This window comes from Trypanosoma cruzi, genomic scaffold, assembly GCF_000209065.1.
Source record: "Trypanosoma cruzi strain CL Brener 1047053516799 genomic scaffold, whole genome shotgun sequence".
Taxonomy (NCBI): Eukaryota; Euglenozoa; class Kinetoplastea; order Trypanosomatida; family Trypanosomatidae; genus Trypanosoma; species Trypanosoma cruzi.
In genome coordinates this window covers 253,476-271,715 of record NW_001849536.1, presented here as the reverse complement: position 1 = coordinate 271,715, position 18,240 = coordinate 253,476, and the positions used below count along the sequence as shown (strand labels likewise).

The window sequence follows — 18,240 nt, the reverse complement described above, 5'->3', positions numbered from 1 at the left end:
AGGCGCTGCAGGGAACAGGATGCGTTGACGCAGCCACGACGTGCATGGAGTGTCACGATGGCACAGTCAGCTGTGGCTGGTGGAATGTTTACTTCTTGGAGGCAACAGAGAGAGAGAGAGAGAGAGCTGCTCCTGCTGCTGGCGTTGTTGCTGCCTTTTTTGGCCTCCCATGCCGATTATTTTCTGTCCGCTGATCATGGGTGGTGTGCCTCCACTAGTGACGTCGTCTGCGGGCATTTCACAGCACCAGTGAAACACACATCACGTCGCATGCTTTGGCTGTGGATATGGTGTCGTGAGTGCAGCCGGCATTATTTTGCCCGACTCCTTTTCACTGCTTTGCGACAAATAGATGCGTCCCCGCCCGAGTCATTTACTGCAGCTCCGTGTGTTGTACTGCCAGCACAATACTCTCCTGTTGTCTGACGCCTGGCTGACAGTCAAACACCACTGCGTTGGGACATGCAAGGACGTGGACTGCCGCTCACGGTGTTGGGCACCGCTGTTTGGATGCGGCGGCCACACGAGCGGATGTATTGTGGCACAATCAAATGCGTGAAATACGCTGAACCACAGCGGCTGCAATAATATCAGCGGTGTGGCACCACGGAATATGTGAAAGAGGGTGATGCATGATGAATCACAGTGGGCGGCATGCGAGGGAAGTGCACCGCGACGGAGCGTCACCCCGCCCTCAGCCTGCAGGGGAATGTGCACCCATAAGAATATATGGACGAGGCACCACCAAACACACATGCCGTTCCATGCACCAATAAATAGGAGCGAAGGTGCGCTCTGGTGTGTGGGAGTCCATCCACATATTTTCATTTCCACCGCAATAAACGGTGAGGAATCAGGTGTCACAGCGACGGAAGGGATAAAACCATCTATTGCAACAATTTGACGGCGAGAAGCAGGAAGAACACAAACCGAATTGTTGGCTGCACTTCCCGTGGAACAACAATCCACGTGGTGTGCGGGGATCATTCCCTTTTTTACTGTTATTTTGCCTTTGTGTTGCTGTGTGCGCTGCACCTCCTCTTGTGTGTGTGCGTACCCTCCGTGAGGGGTGCCGACACGACGGACCGCTCTCGCCGTATGCACATGCGGTGGAGCCTTGTGTGCCGCTCCTGTTTGCTTCTCCCTCCTCCATCTGTGTGTTGGTGTTGCGGCAGGGCTGTGTGTGTGTGTGCCTGCTGCCGTGGATTGGAGTGTGTGTCGTGCGTGGTGTGCGGCGTACGGTGCATGCCTGGCTGCTGCCCTCTCCTCATGTGGTGTGCCCTCTGTGTGTGTCTGCCGCACCTCTCGACTCCCCTGTTGCTCTCCATGTCCGTCACTGCGCAGATCAGCTCCACACCACTGAACGACCACACTCACGATGATGACGTGCCGTCTGCTGTGCTCCCTGTTGGTGCTCGCCCTGTGCTGCTGCCCGTCCGTGTGCGTGACAGAGGGTAGCGATAAAATAACTCAATCCGTTCAGAATTCCGATCCACAATCGGGAATAAGTGGGACGGACGGTGGGCAGAAGGATAAAAACGAGGCCCCAGGCCCAGGGGTCGTTACACCAACGGTTCAAGAGAATAACAATGTAGAAGAAAAAACAGTTCCGAAAGCCAATGAGAATGCCAACAGTCAAGATGCATCAGTTGCGTCTGTTCAGTCAGCGAAAACAAGTGCTGCGGGTAAATCCGCAACGATTTCAAAAGTTGGTGCCACAGTGCAAAAAACGACGACTACGACAAAAGCACCAACGACAAGTACCACTACCACAACAACAACCACAGAGGCACCAATCATTACATCTACGGAAGCACCAACTACGACGACCACCCGCGCACCGTCACATCTTCGCGAAATTGACGGCAGCCTCAGCAGCTCTGCGTGGGTGTGTGCCCCGCTGCTGCTCGCCGTATCCGCGCTGGCGTACACCACTCTGGGCTGAAGATGTGTATGCGGGCTGTGCGTGCCAGCACTCAACCGCGGGGACATGTGTGTACGTCTACTGTGATCCGATGTATAAAGTAAGAGTAATTATGATGATTGTGTTTTTGCTTTCTTTGCTTCCGCTGCCCTGCTGTGTGCTCCGCGTTGTGCCCCACATCCGTCGCATTGAACGCATTCCAGACACACTCCTATGCATGCGCAGCGGAGCATTGGGCTCGTTTCTTTAAATATCTCTTTTTTCATTTTTAAGTGTTTTGCGAGTTTTGGATTTTTAATGGCTCCATTTGTCCAATGGCTTGTGCGCAGCGTTAATGCCGTTCATTACTGTGCGTGACTCTCATTGCTGGATGGGACGATGCGTGGTTGCGTGACTTGTCTCTCCTTTTGCTTTCATTCTGCGTTGACGGGGAGTTAGTTTGTGCTGAAGGCTACACGCAAGTGACAGGAGTGATGGCGATGATGATGACTGGCCGTGTGCTGCTGGTGTGTGCCCTCTGCGTGCTGTGGTGCGGTGCCGGCGGTGTTTATGCGAGGGACGTTGACACCAACGCACTGGGCGGCTGCATGGCGTCGGGAGTGTTGGGTGAGAATGGATCCCACATGCCTGACGGATGTAATAAAACTGCGATTACGATGCCTTTGCGGTCAGTACTGCCCATTACTGCCGTTGAAGCTTCGGCTGGAACAGATAATACTGCCGTTGTAATACCGAACGATTCGCATTCAAGTGGGACTTCCAACGCTGGTGCTTCTGGTGGTTCTGCTGGTCCAGGGGCTCCTGATGTTGGTGGTGGTGGTGATTCTGGTGGTGAAGGCAGTTCTGGTCCAGGGGCTTCTCCTCCCGTTCCTGCTGCTCCCGCTCCTGGTCCTTCTGGTGGTGCTTCTTCTGGTGATTCTGGTGATGGTGGAAATTCTGGCGGTGGAGGCGGTGGTGCTGCCGGGGCTTCTGGTGGTGGAGGCGGTGGAGGAAGCGGTTCTGGTGGTGGTGGCAGTGGAAGTTCTACTGATGATCATGCCACCGGCAGCGTTCCTTCTAGTTCTTCTCTTGCTTCTCCTGCTGCTCCTGCTGCTCCTGGTGATGGTTCTGCTGGTGGTCATGACACCGGTGGTGTTTCTTCTGGTTCATCTGTTCCCGCTCATCCTCCTTCTCCTGGTCCTTTTGGTGCTCCTTCTCCTGGTGTTGATTCTTCAGCTGGAAGCAGTGGTGGTAAAGCGGGGTCCTCAGGCAGTCATCCAACTAACACAACAGGGGACTCTTCAACAGGAGATCAGACGCCTGCTGCAGCAGCGGCTAACAACTCCTCGCCACCCGAAATACCGGCAGGGACGACATCCGGCACTGGACACACACGACAAGAAGAAGAAGAAGAGGAAGAAGATCATGAAAAGCAGCACCAAAGTGATGAAACACAAGTCCAACAACATCAACAGCATGAACACCCCGCGGAAAATGGCGAAGAATCCGCGAAGGATAAAAACGCCCTTCGTACAAATGCCACCGCCAATACAGGCGACCGTGACAGCAGCACCGCGGTCTCCCACGCCACCTCCCCACTTTTTCCTCTTCTTCTTGTTGTTGCGTGTGCGGCTGCTGCTGCGGTGGTGGCCGCGTGAGAGTGAGGGAGAGAGATCCGTGCACCGCCCACACACACACTCGTTCTTCTTTCTCTTTGTGTGTGTGTCCCCTTGCATGGACTCCCGCCCTCACCTCACCCCACGAAGCACACACATAATGTGCCCATTGTATATATGCATGCACACCCATGCAGGCCCGTTGGTGCTCTCTTTTGCACCACACGCACCGCTGCCGTCCTGCCTGGCTGCATGGGCGGAGCACCGTAACTGTTTCTGTTTTTTGTTTTGTTTCCATTGCATTGAGTGGGCGACCTCTCTCTCTCTCTCCCTGTTGGGCTTTACGGGAGCAATGAGAGTGTGTGCGTTGGTCGTCCCACGCTTCGTTTTTTCTTTTTTGTTTTTGTTGATTTTTTGTTTCTGTTCTGGTTGAGTGCATCCATTCCACTTTTCTTTGATCGGCGGTTTGCTTTGACTGTGGACAATTTAATCTTCTTTGTTATTCCCATATCATTTTTTTTTGTATTGAAGTGTCAGCCTCTTTTATCCTTGTGAGGCCACTAAGTTTTTTCTTCTACATACGCCATGCGTCAGTTGGTCCACGTTAACCCGTGGCTTGCAGCGCTTCTGGTGCTGCTTTTGGTGATGCGTGCGAAGTGATTTTCCAGCGGATGCTTTGCTGTCACCCTGACGCATCCCTGCTTTTTCATTGACTATGCGGTGCGTACCGAAGGCGCGTGGGCGACTCCGGCTGTGGTGAGGGTCGTGCCCCTCATAGCGCAGGATGTGTCGCAGGTGTGCGGCGTCGCTTGTATGAACCGATGGGCGCTTGTCCGCATCAAGACGTCAAGAAGGATCCCTGATGAGAGCAGGAGGCACTGCGGCTTCTCTTGGCCCCAGCGATGGGGTCCGCACCTTGTCGCGGTGCCGGAGCTCTGGTTGCGTATAGGAACTCCGCAGCAGGGCGTTGCTGCGAGCACGACGGGGACCAAGACGACTCCACCCCTCGAGAAGGTTCCACGCCAGTGCCCGGTGTGGGAAGGTGAAGCGGTCTGCCTGCAGGCTGTCGGACAAAACTGCACGACCGTTTCGCTGCGGTCACTCCGTTGATATCACCCTTTGCGGTGACGTCCACAAGAACCCTGGCACCGAGGATGGATGGCTACATCAATATTTGGCAGCTTAACACTGCAGGCCTCTCGTCCGTAAAAAAAAAATGCATTTGCTGCGCGATGGGAGCTGCATCAAACAGACATCTTTTTTTTTCCAGGAAATGAATAACCGTAGCAACGTAGCGACAAAAGTTTCTGGCTGCAATGACTTTCTTCAGGCCTGCACTGGGCGCGGTGGTGGCGTTGCCATTCAGGTGCGTCACTCTCTGCCGTGCAAGCGCCTGTCGCTCCCTGGCACAGACCTCCTGGTGACCATCGCTGTCCGTGCATTTCCACAGCGCTGTTCCAGCATTTGCGTGCCGAATCTCTACAACCCTCCCCACAGCAACTGTTCAAAACCCTTCATTTATCAATATCGTCCGCCACTTAGGACCCGCTGCGATTATTGCGTGTGAATTGAATTTACATCATGAGTTTCGGGACAGCCATACACCACCAATGACTGGAGGGGAGGACTTCGCCGCTGTTTTAATCGATATGGATTTTGAGCCGGCAAATGACCCGACGCAGGCAACACGGATCATGCATCGTAATGTCTCGTCCCCTGACGTGACTGCTTATTGCTCCCTACGCGTTTCCCACTGGAAATCCACTCCCTACATGGATTCGGACCACCGCTTGATATCTTACTCGGTAGGGATGGACGATGGCATCCCGCGACTAGCCAATACGCTGCCTCGACGGAAGAAAGCCGCATTCGCCCTGCGCAAAGCGGATTGGCCTGCTTTAACCTCGTTGTGTGAAACACTCCCTGCCACCGACTCCACATGGTTGGAAATCCGCAGAGGTATCGTACGAGCGGCTGAGTGCCATACCCCGCGCGGCAGCCGTGAAAGCCCCAAAACGATCTGGACAAACGAAATGGTGCAAGCCGAGGTCGTCGCAGAAGCAGCACACAAAGCACACACATTGCCTCGCCTGGAGACAGCCTACTTTGAGCCGAATGTGCCCGAAAAAAGGAGGAAAGAAATCAAGCCTTACGCCGTGGCTTCTCCATGCCGCTAGAGGTCCGTGCGAAAAAACTTGGAGCCCCATCCATCCCAAGCTGGCGATATCTCCGCGCCATGGCGGCGCCGCACCCTCATCCTCTGGAATCGGTTGTGCTCCGCACTGATTTTGGCCGCGTTTGCGCCCTGCCTCGGCAACAGACAAATCTACTCGTCCGTCATTTTTTGCGGGTTTCACGTGCCACATCACCTTATGCTGCTGCTGCTGCACGCCGCACTCCTTTTCCTCCTGGTGACTGGGAAATGGATCGGCCTTTCACGCCGTGTGAACTCGACGTGACCATCCGTGACTCATTGCTCGGCTCAGCCCCTGGCCCCGACAACATGTTGAATGAATTCCTGCACCATCTCGGGCTCGTTGCGCGCGGCACTCTTAGAACGATGATCAACAACTCCTTCGCAAATGACAGCCTGCCTGGCTCCTGGAAAATTGAGGACAATATTCGCATTTCCCAACCCGGGAAAGATCCATGCCGCCCAGAGAGCTACAGACCTATCACGCTGCTCTCTGTTTTACCAAAGTTAACCGAAGGGATGATTCACCGCCGTCTGTCAGCGTTATTGCCGCACCACTCACGTCAATTTGGACTTGCACCTTCGCGTTCTACATCGGACGTGGTGACACTTGTTTTTGGTGAAATTACCCGTGGATTGAATGAGTTCAGCATTGTGGAGCATGCGCGCCCTGGAGGCGGCGCCTCCACACGACACCCTCGTCACCATCGCTCGTAGTCTTGATTAATTTTTCGACTGCGTTCGACACTGTTGGCCATGGGAAATTATTTGGAACGCTCGACAGAATTCCGCGCCTTGGCCCCCGAACCAAACGCTGGCTGCATAACAACCTGCTGCGCCGCCATGTTAGGGTATGCACTCGCGAACAGCACTCCCGAAAACAACTCACCCCAGCCGGACTACCGCAAGGCAGCGCCCTGCGACCCCAACTCTTCCTCCACTGTGTGGATGACCTGCTGCGCCGCATGGACAACATCTATTCTGCCTCCGCACTCATTTACGCTGACGACCTCACAGTTGCTGCCTCAGGTGCGGGCACCCATGCATGTGCTGCGGCAACGCGAATTGCCCTGTCCCTTATAACGGCATGGGCTGCTGAGCACAACCACAAAATCAACGTTGATAAGAGTGAAGCTGCTCTATTCCACATCTCTTCACACACACGGTCTGACGATGAAATGGTCAATCTCCATCTTGGCAATGGGAAACTACGTATTCAGTCATGCCCAGTACGCTTGCTGGGCACCACGATTGACCGACTTCTTAATTTTGATTACGCACGCTTCCACCGCTTCAAATGAAATCAAGCTACGCTGCTATCAGCTGCGGCTGGTTGCACGGGCTGTTGCGTCCCATCGCACCATGCAATCCTTTTTGATTGGATACGTTCATAGCGTGTCACTGTATTCTGGCGATGCAATTGTCCCATGCCTTGCCCCCACCTACCTCCATAATATGGAAGTACGGTATCGCAAAAGTTGCAAAACATCCCTTGGCCTTATCATATCAACGGAGAATACATCGGTATATTTGAAGGCTAATCCTCTCCCGCTCCGGAAGACACTCTGGCCTTGTGCGCTCACACAATACGAACGCTATGTAGGCCTCCATGATTATGAGGATTTGCGTTTCCTTATCTATTCGGAATGTATGCCGCCGTCCATGCATAATAAAGCGGCGACATCAATTCCGCTTTTGAAAGATGTTGTTATTAATGAATTACGATGCGTCAGTAACATTATTGGGATGCCCCACAACCACAATCGTGCTCCTCTTACCCAACACCGAATTATTCCCTGGAACACCGTGAGTTGTAATAAAGTGAGATTTTATCAGCCACTTTTTGTCCAAGGCGTCTGATGATGTCACGCGCACGGCTTTTGATTCCATTTACTCCTTTCTATAGGATTACAGTTTTGAATCATGGACGGTCGCTTCTCCATCTCTCGCTGGACTCGCATCTGGGTCCGCTGCACTATTATACGGCCCCACAAAAACAAATGATCTACCTGTGGAGGTCCATCGTGCATCAGCTGGCAGGCTCGCATGCTCGTAGAGAGCGGAGTGCCTTGCCACTGAAAATGGCTTTAGACATCTCATACCTCCTCGTCTGGAAAACATCCCAATTGCCCACACGAATACTGGTGGCTACGGAGTCCCTGTCGGCAATTGAGGCACACCGCGCCGGTCCATTGGCCGTGCGAGACTACGTTACTGAAGAAATTTGGATTATGCTACTTTTCTTGGTGAAGCGAGGTCACTCTGTAGAATTTATGTTCTCCCCTTCGCACTGCGGTGTGCCATGCAATGAGGCCGCTGGCGAAGAAGCCGCGGTTGCAAGTTCCCTCCCCGCAATGGGGTATCCCAATCTGGCACGTGGAATTCCTTACCGCCGTCAAGAGGTTATGCTGGAAGGAAGTCCAGGAGGAGGAAGAAGGCGCGTACACCACACTACAGGCGCTCGTCGGTATAGCGAAAACTCTATTACTTGTGTCCGGCCAAATGTTGTGCCACGACCCGCAGCTCTGCGCACAACTGCGATGCGACTCCTGCCCACTCTTCGGTAGAATGGCGCACGCCCTGCAGATTACAGGCAGCCCTTTATGTCGGTAGCGCCTTCCCTCCCTCACCGAGGAGATCGACCCGCTCCTGCCTCCGGAACCTCCACCTGGCGTGTCGACGGCAACTCCTCGTAGAATGACGAGCAGCGGATCAACGTCGCCCTGCCCGATCTGCGGCAGAGTGCGCTCGTCCGTCCACAATATGAGGGCGTTTGCCGGACGTGCTCATCCTGGTGTTCCAATGGTCGAAGAACGCCTCGCATGCGGATGCCGCAATGGCGCCACCGTCTTCCTAACAGGCGCCTCGCGCACAGGTCTCCACCGAAAGTGCCAAGCACGCCAGCAGACCAAACACGCAGGAAGCACAACCGCGGGTACTCAATATGGAACAGGCTCCTCCGCCGCCGCTTCATCACAGACGCCACGGGCTGCTGATCCCACGACGGACCACGGGAAACTCTGCATCATCCACTGTGGGAATGCCCCGTCGTTGGGAATTGGGCGTGCTACCGTCTAGGACTGCCTCAGCCCGCATGACGGCCCCTATGAGACGGAATACTTGCCTCGTTGCTACGGACGGCCCTTGCGCCGCTCACTCTTTACTGTAGCAGCATACAACTAAAACAAGATAAAAGGTTGCTTTGTGATGAATATTTTCTGCGCTTCCCGTGGACCAACAATTCACGTGGTGTGCGGGGATCATTCCCTTTTTTACTGTTACTTTGCTTTTGTGTTACTGTGTGCGCTGCACCTCCTCTCGTGTGTGTGCGTACCCTCCGTGAGGGGTGCCGACAAAACGGACCGCTCTCGCCGTGTGTGCATGCGGTGGAGCCTTGTGTGCCGCTCCTGTTTGCTTCTCCCTCCTCCATCTGTGTGTTGGTGTTGCAGCAGGGCTGTGTGTGTGTGTGCCTGCTGCCGTGGATTAGAGTGTTTGTCGTGCGTGGTGTGCGGCGTACGGTGCATGCCTGGCTGCTGCCCTCTCCTCATGTGGTTTGCCCTCTGTGTGTGTCTGCCGCACCTCTCGTCTCCCCTGTTGCTCTCCATGTCTCTCACTGTGCAGATCAGCTCCACACCACTGAACGACCACACTCACGATGATGACGTGCCGTCTGCTGTGCGCCCTGTTGGTGCTCGCGCTGTGCTGCTGCCCGTCCGTGTGCGTGACAACGGTTGATGAGGATCAGGATGTTGCAAGTTCAGACACTCCCCTGCGCCAAAGACATCAGTCGAGACGGAACAGACATCAGGGACGCCCGATAATCTGAAGGGAGGAAGCCAGAACAATGCGGGTCAGACGTCCAATCCGACGAATGATAAGGAACAGAGACTAGAATCTCACAGTGCGCCACAGACACACGATGGTGCGCCCGTTACGGCGGTGGGACAAATTACAACCAATCCGGAGCAGCCACCTAATGGGGTCACTGAGTCGGCAAACAAAGCGAAAGAGAGGCCCCTTTATTTGGAACTGACAGGTAAAGCCGATGCGCAGCATCCAACAAGTGTGACTGCTATAATGAAGGTATCAGATAGCGATGCCCCTGCGCCAGGTACAACGACTACCACAACAACCACCGCGCCAGAGGCACCACTTAACACGGCCATGAATACAGAGGCGCCAACTACAACTACCACCAGAGCACCGTCATGTCTTCGCGAAATTGACGGCAGCCTCAGCAGCTCTGCGTGGGTGTGCCCCGCTGCTGCTTGCCGCATCCGCGCTGGCGTACACCACTGTGGGCTGAAGATGTGTATGTGGGCTGTGCGTGCCAGCACTCAACCGCGGGGACATGTGTGTGTCTACTGTGGTCCGATGTATAAAGTAAGAGTAATTATGATGATTGTGTTTTTGCTTCCTTTGCTTCCGCTGCCCTGCTGTGTGCTCCGCGTTGTGCCCCACATCCGCCGCGTTGAACGCGTCCAGACACACTCATATGCATGCGCGCTGGAACCGTTTGTGTGTTTTTAAGCATTTGTTTTGCTTTATTTTAATTGCTGGTTTGCAGGGCGTTGTGCGTTTTTTTTGTTTTTTACCTTTTTTACTGATTCCATATGTCTTATGGTGTTTGAGCTGCTGTTGCGGTGGTGTGTGACTCTCATTGCTGGATGGGACGGTGCGTGGTTGTGTCTTTTGCTTTCACTCTGCGTTGACGGGGAGTTAGTTTGTGCTGAAGGCTGCACGCAAGTGACAGGAGTGATGGCGATGATGATGGCTGGCCGTGTGCTGCTGGTGTGTGCCCTCTGCGTGCTGTGGTGCGGTGCTTCGGTGGTGTTGTCGGCGGCCGGTGGTTTTACTAGTGACAGAAGTGATACGGCAAAGAATATGGTTTTACTTTGGTATCCTGAAACTAATAAGACATGCAAGGAAAACAGTACGAAGGGAGGAATTTTGGATGAGTCAGCGTTTAAGAGCTGTATGCATGAATCGATGAAGGAGATTTGTGAAGTTTATTATAATATGGCGTCGACTGATTCTGATGACCCTGAAGCCGAGGAGATTTGCAAGAAGTACACTGGCGATCCAGTTGAGGCCGCAGAATCCTCAACACCGCAAGACAAACTGTCGCCTGGTGCGGAAACACCGGTGGCAGCACCAACTCCAGAAACATCGAAGGGCGGTGCAGCAGAAATGGGATCAACACCGGGAATACCAGGGGGTGATTCACCAGCAAATCCAACAGAAGGGTCACAATCAACCCTAGCAGCCACCGATACTGCAAATAATGAGTTGGGCAACGGCACTGGAGGAAGGGTTCCGGCAGGTGCACCGGAATTTGATGTAGCCGGGACAGAAAAAGGAAATGAAAGTGAAGCGAAGGACGGCACTACGAAGAAAACACCAGTCGAAAGCGTTGTCATGAGAGGTGTCACGGCGCCTGACGACAGTGACGGCAGCACCGCGGTCTCCCACGCCACCTCCCCTCTTTTGCCTCCTCTTCTTCTTGTTGCGTGTGCGGCTGCTGCTGCGGTGGTGGCCGCGTGAGAGTGAGTGAGAGAGCCGTGCACCGCCCGCACACACACTCGTCTTTCACTCACTCTCTGTGTGTGTCCCCTTGCATGGACTCTCGCCCTCACCTCACCCCACGAGGCACACACATAATGTGCCCATTGTATATATTGCATGCACACCCATGCAGGCCCGTTGGTGCCCTCTTTTGCACGACACGCACCGCTGCCGTTCTGCCTGGCTGCATGGGCGCAGCACCGTAACTTTTGTTTTGTTTTGTTTTTTGTTTTTATTGCATTGAGTGGGCGACCTCTCTCTCTCTCCCTGTTGGGCTTTACGGGAGCAATGAGAGTGTGTGCGCTGTTCGTCCCACACTTTTTCCTTCTTGTTTTTGTTTTTTTCATTGTTTTACTTGTGTTGTGGTTGAGTGCGTCCATTCCGCTTTTGTGATCGGCGGTTTGCTTTGACTGTGGACGCCTGAATTTTTCTTATTGTTTCCGTATTGTTTTCATCCTGTTAAGGAAGTGTCAGCTACTCGTATCCTTCTAAAGACGCCACGCTCTTTCTTCTACATACGCCATGCGTCAGTTGGTCCATGGCAGCCCACAGTTGACTGCAGCGCTGCTGGTGCTGTTTGCGATGATGCCTGCGGTGTGATTGCTAGCGGATGCTTTGCTGCTACTCTGACGTATACTTGCGTCTTTGATTGTGTGGGGCGTCCGACGTCGCGTGGGCGTCTCTGGTGATAGTGAGGCACGTGCGTCCCAAAGCGTCGGATGCGTCGCAGGTGTACAGCGCCGTTTGGAATATCCGGTGGGTGTCTTTCCTCGTGAAGGCGTCCACAACGGCCCCGGATGACAGCAGGAGGCACTACGGCGTCACTTGGTGTTGCACAGCGAATTTATTGGACGATGCCTTTGATTTGCGTCTCTTGGGGCTTTGGTGGGAGAATGCGGGAGGTTGAGGGCATTAGGACTGAATTCATTTGAGTGGCTGCGTTCCATTGACTTGCGGCCAGTCGTGGCACTCTTTTGGGGTTTGGCAGCCCGTCTCTTTTGTTTACTTCCCACCGCAGCACGTGGATAACACTGATCCGAGGAACATTTGTCTGACTGCGTGTGAGCTGCTGCCGTGCGTGGTGCGTGGAATATTTGATTGTGTGAGGAGGTGCATGGAGTGACGAATACTTCTGTTTGGCGTGTCGCGGTGTGTCGGAATGATGTTCGGATGACATGTGAGGGGTGTCGCTTGTGATTTGTGTGTCTTCTCTGGTGGAGCCGACATGTGTGCGGGGATTGTGGCATTGCTGGCTGGCAGCTCCACGTCACTTTTCGGCATTCCTGGATGTGCTGAGGAATGACGGCTGGCGACCAGCGTGTTGGTGCTGCTGGTGGGAATAAGTGCATCGGGAATAGGCCATTTTCTCTTTTCCGTGATGGAGCCGATGAACTGGCACGAGGGCACCGGCTGCAGGCTGCCTGCCGGCACGTGTGAGCAGCGGGTCCATGCACACACCGACGCTCATCGCAAGAGCTTGTGCGATCACAGTGGCCTTTTGTGGCGTGCTTTTATGGGCGTCAGCCCACCGAAGAATGTGTGAAGCAAACGGCTCACTGCACACGGGGAAAATAAGTGCGTGCACTGTGCCGTGTTTCAGCGTCGATGGCAGGGCGGCAGGAAGCCCGTGCTGGCAACTGAGATCTTTGCGTCGCGAGGGATGTCAGTGTTGATTTTGTGTCGTCGAGGGTGAAGTGATTTTGCTGCTGCCCGTGTGTGTGGCCACTCCGGCAGAGGGCGGACACAAAAGGGAGGATGCAGGCGCTGCGTGTGTGTGTGTGCAGGTGCCACGCAACAACGTCACAACAAACATGCTACGACTCGGTGACCCTCACATCGTTGTGGTCCTCACGAGCAGCCGAGGCACGGCCCACATCGATGCACTTAGTGGACGGAGTGAGGCATCTTTTGAGGCGCTGCAGGGAACAGGATGTGTTGGCGCAGCCACGACGTGCATGGAGTGTCACGATGGCACAGTCAGCTGTGGCTGGTGGAATGTTTACTTCTCGGAGACAACAGAGAGAGGGAGAGAGAGCTGCTCCTGCTGCTGGCGTCGTTGCTGCCTCTTGTGGCCTCCCATGTTGATTATTGTCTGTCCGCCGATCATAGGTGGTGTGCCTCCACTAGTGACGTCGTCTGCAGGCATTTCACAGCACCAGTGAAACACACATCACGTCGCATGCTTTGGCTGTGGATATGGTGTCGTGAGTGCAGCCGGCATTATTTTACCCGACTCCTTTTCACTGCTTTGCGACAAGTAGATGCGTCCCCGCCCGAGTCATTCACTGCAGCCCCGTGTGTTGTACTGCCAGCACAAGACTCTCCTGTTGTGTGTCGCCTGGCTGACAGTCAAACACCACTGCGTTGGGACATGCAAGGATGTGGACTGCCGCTCACGGTGTTGGGCACCGCTGTTTGGATGCGGCAGCCACACGAGCGGATGTATTGTGGCACAATCAAATGCGTGAAATACGCGGAATCACAGCGGCTGCAATAATATCAGCGGTGTGGCACTACGGAATATGTGAAAGAGGGTGATGCAGGATGAATCACAGTGGGCGGCAAGCGAGGGAAGTGCGCCGCGACAGAGCGTCGTCCCGCCCTCAGCCTGCAGGGGAATGTGCACCCAGAAGAATATATGGACGAGATAACACCAAACACACATGCCCTTCCATGCACCAATAAATAAGGGCGAAGGTGCGTCCTGGTGTGTGGGAGTCCACCCACATATTTACATTTCCACCGCAATAAACGGTGAGGAATCAGGTGTCACAGCAACGAAAGGAAAAACAAACATCTATTGCAACACTTTGACGGCGAGAAGCAGGAAGAACACAAACCGAATTGTTGGTTGCACTTCCCGTGGACCAACAATCCACGTGGTGTGCGGGGATCTCTCCTCTTTTATTGTTACTTTGCTTTTGTGTTGCTGTGTGCACCGCACCTCCTCTTGTGTGTGTGCGTACCCTCCGTGAGGGGTGCCGACAAAACGGACCGCTCTCGCCGTATGCACATGCGGTGGAGCCTTGTGTGCCGCTCCTGTTTGCTTCTCCCTCTTCCATCTGTGTGTGTTGGTGTTGCGGCAGGGCTGTGTGTGTGTGTGCCTGCTGCCGTGGATTGGAGTGTTTGTCGTGCGTGGTGTGCGGCGTACGGTGCATGCCTGGCTGCTGCCCTCTCCTCATGTGGTGTGCCCTCTGTGTGTGTCTGCCGCACCTCTCGTCTCCCCTGTTGCTCTCCATGTCCCTCACTGTGCAGATCAGCTCCACACCACTGAACGACCACACTCACGATGATGATGACGTGCCGTCTGCTGTGCGCCCTGTTGGTGGTTGCTCTGTTTTACTTCTCTTCCGCGCGAGCTACAGCAAGCGAGGTTAAACCTGAACAAGAAGTTAATGTACATGTTACTGTTTCAGAAGTGCTAAATGAGCTCGGTGGGGAACATAATTCGGATACGGATGTTGATGAATTACGGTCAGGAAAAACGGCGTCCGGTGCGGGAGATAATGCAAATGGGATGCTTCCTAGTAACTCAGGACCACTAGTTCCGATGGTTGATACGCTAAAGTCAGAAAGTCCGAAGGATGTTCAGGAGCAGGCACTTGATGGGGTCACTGAGGCGGCAAAAGAAGGAAAAGAGAAATCCCTTAATCCAGAAGTAACAGATACATCCGATGCGCAGCAGTCAACAAGTTTGACTGCTGTAAGGAAGGTATCAGAGAGCGAGACCACTGCCGCAAATACGACGACCACTACTACCACGACAAATGCGCCAACTACAACGACGACCACTGCGCCACAGGCAACAGGTATTACGACTACAGCGGCGCCAACGACGACGACCACCAGCGCACCGTCACCTCTTCGCGAAATCGACGGCAGCCTCAGCAGCTCTGCGTGGGTGTGTGCCCCGCTGCTGCTTGCCGTATCCGCGCTGGCGTACAACACTGTGGGCTGAAGAGGTGTATGCGGGCTGTGCGTACCAGCACCCAACGGCGGGGACATGTGTACGTCTACTGTGGTCCGATGTATAAAGTAAGAGCAATTATGATGATTGTGTTTTGCTTCCTTTGCTTCCGCTGCCCTGCTGTGTGCTCCGCGTTGTTCCCGCATCCGCCGCATTGAACGCATCCCAGACACACTCCTATGCATGCGCAGCGGAGCCCTGGGCTCGTTTCTTTAAATATCTCTTTTTTCATTTTTAAGTGTTTTGCGAGTTTTGGATTTTTACTGGCTACATTTGTCCAATGGCTTGTGCGCAGCGTTAATGCCGTTCATTACTCTGCGTGACTCTCATTGCTGGATGGGACGGTGCGTGGCTGTGTGACTTGTCTCTTCTTTTTGCTTTTACTCTGCGTTGACGTGTTGTTAGTTTGTGCTGAAGGCTACACGCAAGTGACGGGAGTTATGGCGATGATGATGACTGGCCGTGTGCTGCTGGTGTGTGCCCTCTGCGTGCTGTGGTGCGGTGCCGGCGGTATATGTGAAGAGCAGGTAAAAGTTGTTGACGGTGGCGCTCGCGGTGGTGGTAATGTTTTGTTGGTAAAAGAAAATGGAGCGACAGCAACACTAATGCCAAGCGAGCAAACAGGTGTATTGCGGGTTGAAGAAAAAGCGCCAAATAAACGCGCAGCGGACTCTTCGTCAGAAGAAGAAGACAAAGAAGAAGAAGAAGATGATGATGATGATGATGATGAACCAGAAGAAGGTAGTAAAGAAGAAGCAGAAGAAATAATAATAGAAGAAGGAAAAGGAGGAAAAGAAACAGTTAAAGAACATCAGAGTCAAGGAGAAGAAGCTGCAGGTCGCTCAGTTGCTACAAAAGGAATTACACGGAACAGTAATCAGCAAACACTCCACACACCTTTATCTACGGAGCACAATCCTTCTCCCGACAGTGTGGGATTAAATCTTGAAAGTCCGCAAAAGAATTTGTCGAAAAACGATGACTCCGCCAAAAATCAGCAAACAGAAGACAGCACACCAGGAGAGGAGGATAAGTCGAAATTAAGCGAAGGTGTACCAGAACCAGGCGCAGGTAAAGGGAATTCAGGTCCTGAGCCCGGTAAACCAACCGAAATTCATGAGCCGACAGGCTTGTCATCGGCTTCTTCGGGTGACGCTCAGGAGACAAAACACGTTGTGAATGAACCTCCCAACGCCAGTCCAGGGCCTCTGGGCGGCGTGACAACGGGCAGCCACACGGATGTTAAAACCGGCACGGAAGTTCACCCACCACCACCGCAAGAACATCACTCACCAGCGGTAGCTGCAGAGAAGGAAGGTTCCATAATGGAAGATGCGGCCATTCAACGAGGTAGACACGAAAGGCCACAAGAAAAACTACCAGAAGCAGCAACAGCAGCGCCACCAGAAGGACTTCGCACATCTGCGGTGAGATCTTCGGAAAAAACAGAAGACGTTACTGATGAAAATGAAGAAATTGGTGAGGAGAATGCTGAAGATGAAACGAAAAAACAACAAGAACAAATACAACTACCGCAACAACCTCAACAATTCGGAGAAAAAGGACAGCAGCAGCAACAACAGGAAGAACAACCGCATGGATATCCCACAGACGATGGCGAAGTACCCAAAAAAGATAAAAACGCCGTTGGAACCAACAACAGTGACAGCAGCACCGCGGTCTCCCACGCCACCTCCCCTCTTTTGCCTCTTGTTCTTGTTGTTGTGTGTGCGGCTGCTGCTGCGGTGGTGGCTGCGTGAGAGTGAGGGAGAGAGAGCCGTGCACCGCCCGCACACACACTTTTCCTTCCCTCTCTCTCTCTGTGTGTGTCCCCTTGCATGGACTCTCGTCCTCACCTCATCCCACGCAGCACACACATAATGTGCCCATTGTATATATTGCATGCACACCCATGCAGGCCCGTTGGTGCTCTCTTTTGCACGACACGCACCGCTGCCGTCCTGCCTGGCTGCATGGGCGGAGCACCGTAACTGTTTCTGTTTTGTTTCCATTGCATTGAGTGGGCGACCTCTCTCTCTCTCTCTCCCTGTGTGTGTGTTTTGCTTTACGGGAGCAATGAGAGTGTGTGCGCTGGTCGTCCCACGCTTCGGCTTTTTTTGTTGTTTTTTGTAAATTTAATTTTTTTTACTGTTTGCTTTAAAAATTTTGCTAGTCTTTTTTTGTTATTAATTTGTGCGTTTTAATTCTCTTACTCCCCACATCCCTTCTTTTTTGCTTTTGGGGGCAATCACTATGGAAGTTTTTTTTTTTTTTCTACTCTTCCCTCTTTTAATTGTTTCTTCTGCACTCTTCCTGTGAGGGGTGCCGTGTGTTTCCCGCCCAACGGCTCCACTCGCACACCCACCGACACGCTCATGACGACGGCCCTGTGCGCCTCGCCTGCTGCACGCATGAGGAGGGGCCGCGACGAACGGCGCGCTGAGGGAGCCGTGACGTGTGGGCGTGCGACGAGGGCTGGTGGGGCGGAGCACACATTTCTTTCCCTCTTGTTTTGTTTTTTTTGCGGCCAGGGCTGGCAGACACCTGCAGCGCCACACACACAGCCGCACCCTGCCGCCGTGTTTTTTTTTTGCTTTTTTTTTCTGTGGACGGGTGTGTTCTACCACCGTGCGGTGATGGAGGGTGGGGAGCTGTGGTGAACGTATTGCCGTCCAGCCGCGCATTCTCACTGTCTTCCTTACTTAATGGGTGTCTGCTGCACACCGTCATGAGTGACGTGTTTCCCCCCTTTGTTTGTTTTTGCCCACACGCGGTGCCGGCTCCGCGGCTGTGCGTCCCACGGACTGCACGAAACGATGATTGGAAAAACGGGCCGGATGCCGCATGAAATGTGAAGGGTGTTGTGTGGGCTGGTGGAACAGTAAGGTCTTTTCTTTGACCTCTTTTTCTTGTTGCAGGCAATATGCACACACAAACACATGACTGTATGGTACTTCTTGGCACATGAAATGAACTTCTTTCCGAATCAAATTTT

The 18,240-nt window shown here is 53.6% G+C and overlaps 7 protein-coding genes and 1 pseudogene across 7 annotated transcripts, besides 19 other annotated features; all 8 read left to right on the top strand.

The window, feature by feature from the left end:
- Positions 1-426, top strand: Tc00.1047053510621.80 (uncharacterized protein; the record flags this gene model as incomplete). The annotated part of the gene is made up of 1 exon (XM_804075.1): positions 1-426. A coding segment is annotated over one exon (426 nt), but the record flags the coding sequence as incomplete, so codon positions are not given.
- Positions 1-9,769: a sequence feature (areas not merged during assembly with more than two copies in the genome that could not be assigned to a particular haplotype).
- Positions 107-126: a microsatellite.
- Tc00.1047053510621.70 (mucin TcMUCII, putative) lies at positions 1,379-1,945 on the top strand (the record flags this gene model as incomplete). The annotated part of the gene is made up of 1 exon (XM_804076.1): positions 1,379-1,945. The coding sequence occupies one exon, from the start codon at positions 1,379-1,381 to the stop codon at positions 1,943-1,945; it is 567 nt and encodes a 188-aa protein (XP_809169.1).
- Positions 1,726-1,833: a microsatellite.
- On the top strand, positions 2,398-3,561 carry Tc00.1047053510621.60 (mucin-associated surface protein (MASP), putative; the record flags this gene model as incomplete). Its single annotated transcript, XM_804073.1, has 1 exon — positions 2,398-3,561. One exon carries the CDS (start codon positions 2,398-2,400, stop codon positions 3,559-3,561), a length of 1,164 nt encoding a protein of 387 aa, XP_809166.1.
- Positions 2,820-2,942: a microsatellite.
- Positions 2,994-3,142: a microsatellite.
- Positions 3,302-3,326: a microsatellite.
- Positions 3,908-3,950: a sequence feature (A-rich).
- Positions 4,631-8,802: a mobile genetic element.
- On the top strand, positions 9,369-10,019 carry Tc00.1047053510621.55 (annotated as a pseudogene).
- Positions 9,770-10,268: a sequence feature (haploid, Esmeraldo-like haplotype).
- Positions 10,269-11,006: a sequence feature (heterozygous, Esmeraldo-like haplotype).
- Tc00.1047053510621.49 (mucin-associated surface protein (MASP), putative) lies at positions 10,472-11,257 on the top strand (the record flags this gene model as incomplete). The annotated part of the gene is made up of 1 exon (XM_804074.1): positions 10,472-11,257. One exon carries the CDS (start codon positions 10,472-10,474, stop codon positions 11,255-11,257), a length of 786 nt encoding a protein of 261 aa, XP_809167.1.
- Positions 11,007-11,050: a sequence feature (areas not merged during assembly with more than two copies in the genome that could not be assigned to a particular haplotype).
- Positions 11,051-11,891: a sequence feature (haploid, Esmeraldo-like haplotype).
- Positions 11,892-15,167: a sequence feature (areas not merged during assembly with more than two copies in the genome that could not be assigned to a particular haplotype).
- Tc00.1047053510621.40 (uncharacterized protein) lies at positions 13,209-13,775 on the top strand (the record flags this gene model as incomplete). The annotated part of the gene is made up of 1 exon (XM_804072.1): positions 13,209-13,775. The coding sequence occupies one exon, from the start codon at positions 13,209-13,211 to the stop codon at positions 13,773-13,775; it is 567 nt and encodes a 188-aa protein (XP_809165.1).
- Positions 14,568-15,236, top strand: Tc00.1047053510621.30 (mucin TcMUCII, putative; the record flags this gene model as incomplete). Its single annotated transcript, XM_804071.1, has 1 exon — positions 14,568-15,236. The coding sequence occupies one exon, from the start codon at positions 14,568-14,570 to the stop codon at positions 15,234-15,236; it is 669 nt and encodes a 222-aa protein (XP_809164.1).
- Positions 15,021-15,124: a microsatellite.
- Positions 15,168-16,077: a sequence feature (haploid, Esmeraldo-like haplotype).
- On the top strand, positions 15,686-17,005 carry Tc00.1047053510621.20 (mucin-associated surface protein (MASP), putative; the record flags this gene model as incomplete). The annotated part of the gene is made up of 1 exon (XM_804070.1): positions 15,686-17,005. One exon carries the CDS (start codon positions 15,686-15,688, stop codon positions 17,003-17,005), a length of 1,320 nt encoding a protein of 439 aa, XP_809163.1.
- Positions 15,925-16,042: a sequence feature (CT-rich).
- Positions 16,078-16,539: a sequence feature (areas not merged during assembly with more than two copies in the genome that could not be assigned to a particular haplotype).
- Positions 16,540-18,240: a sequence feature (heterozygous, Esmeraldo-like haplotype).
- Positions 16,752-16,838: a microsatellite.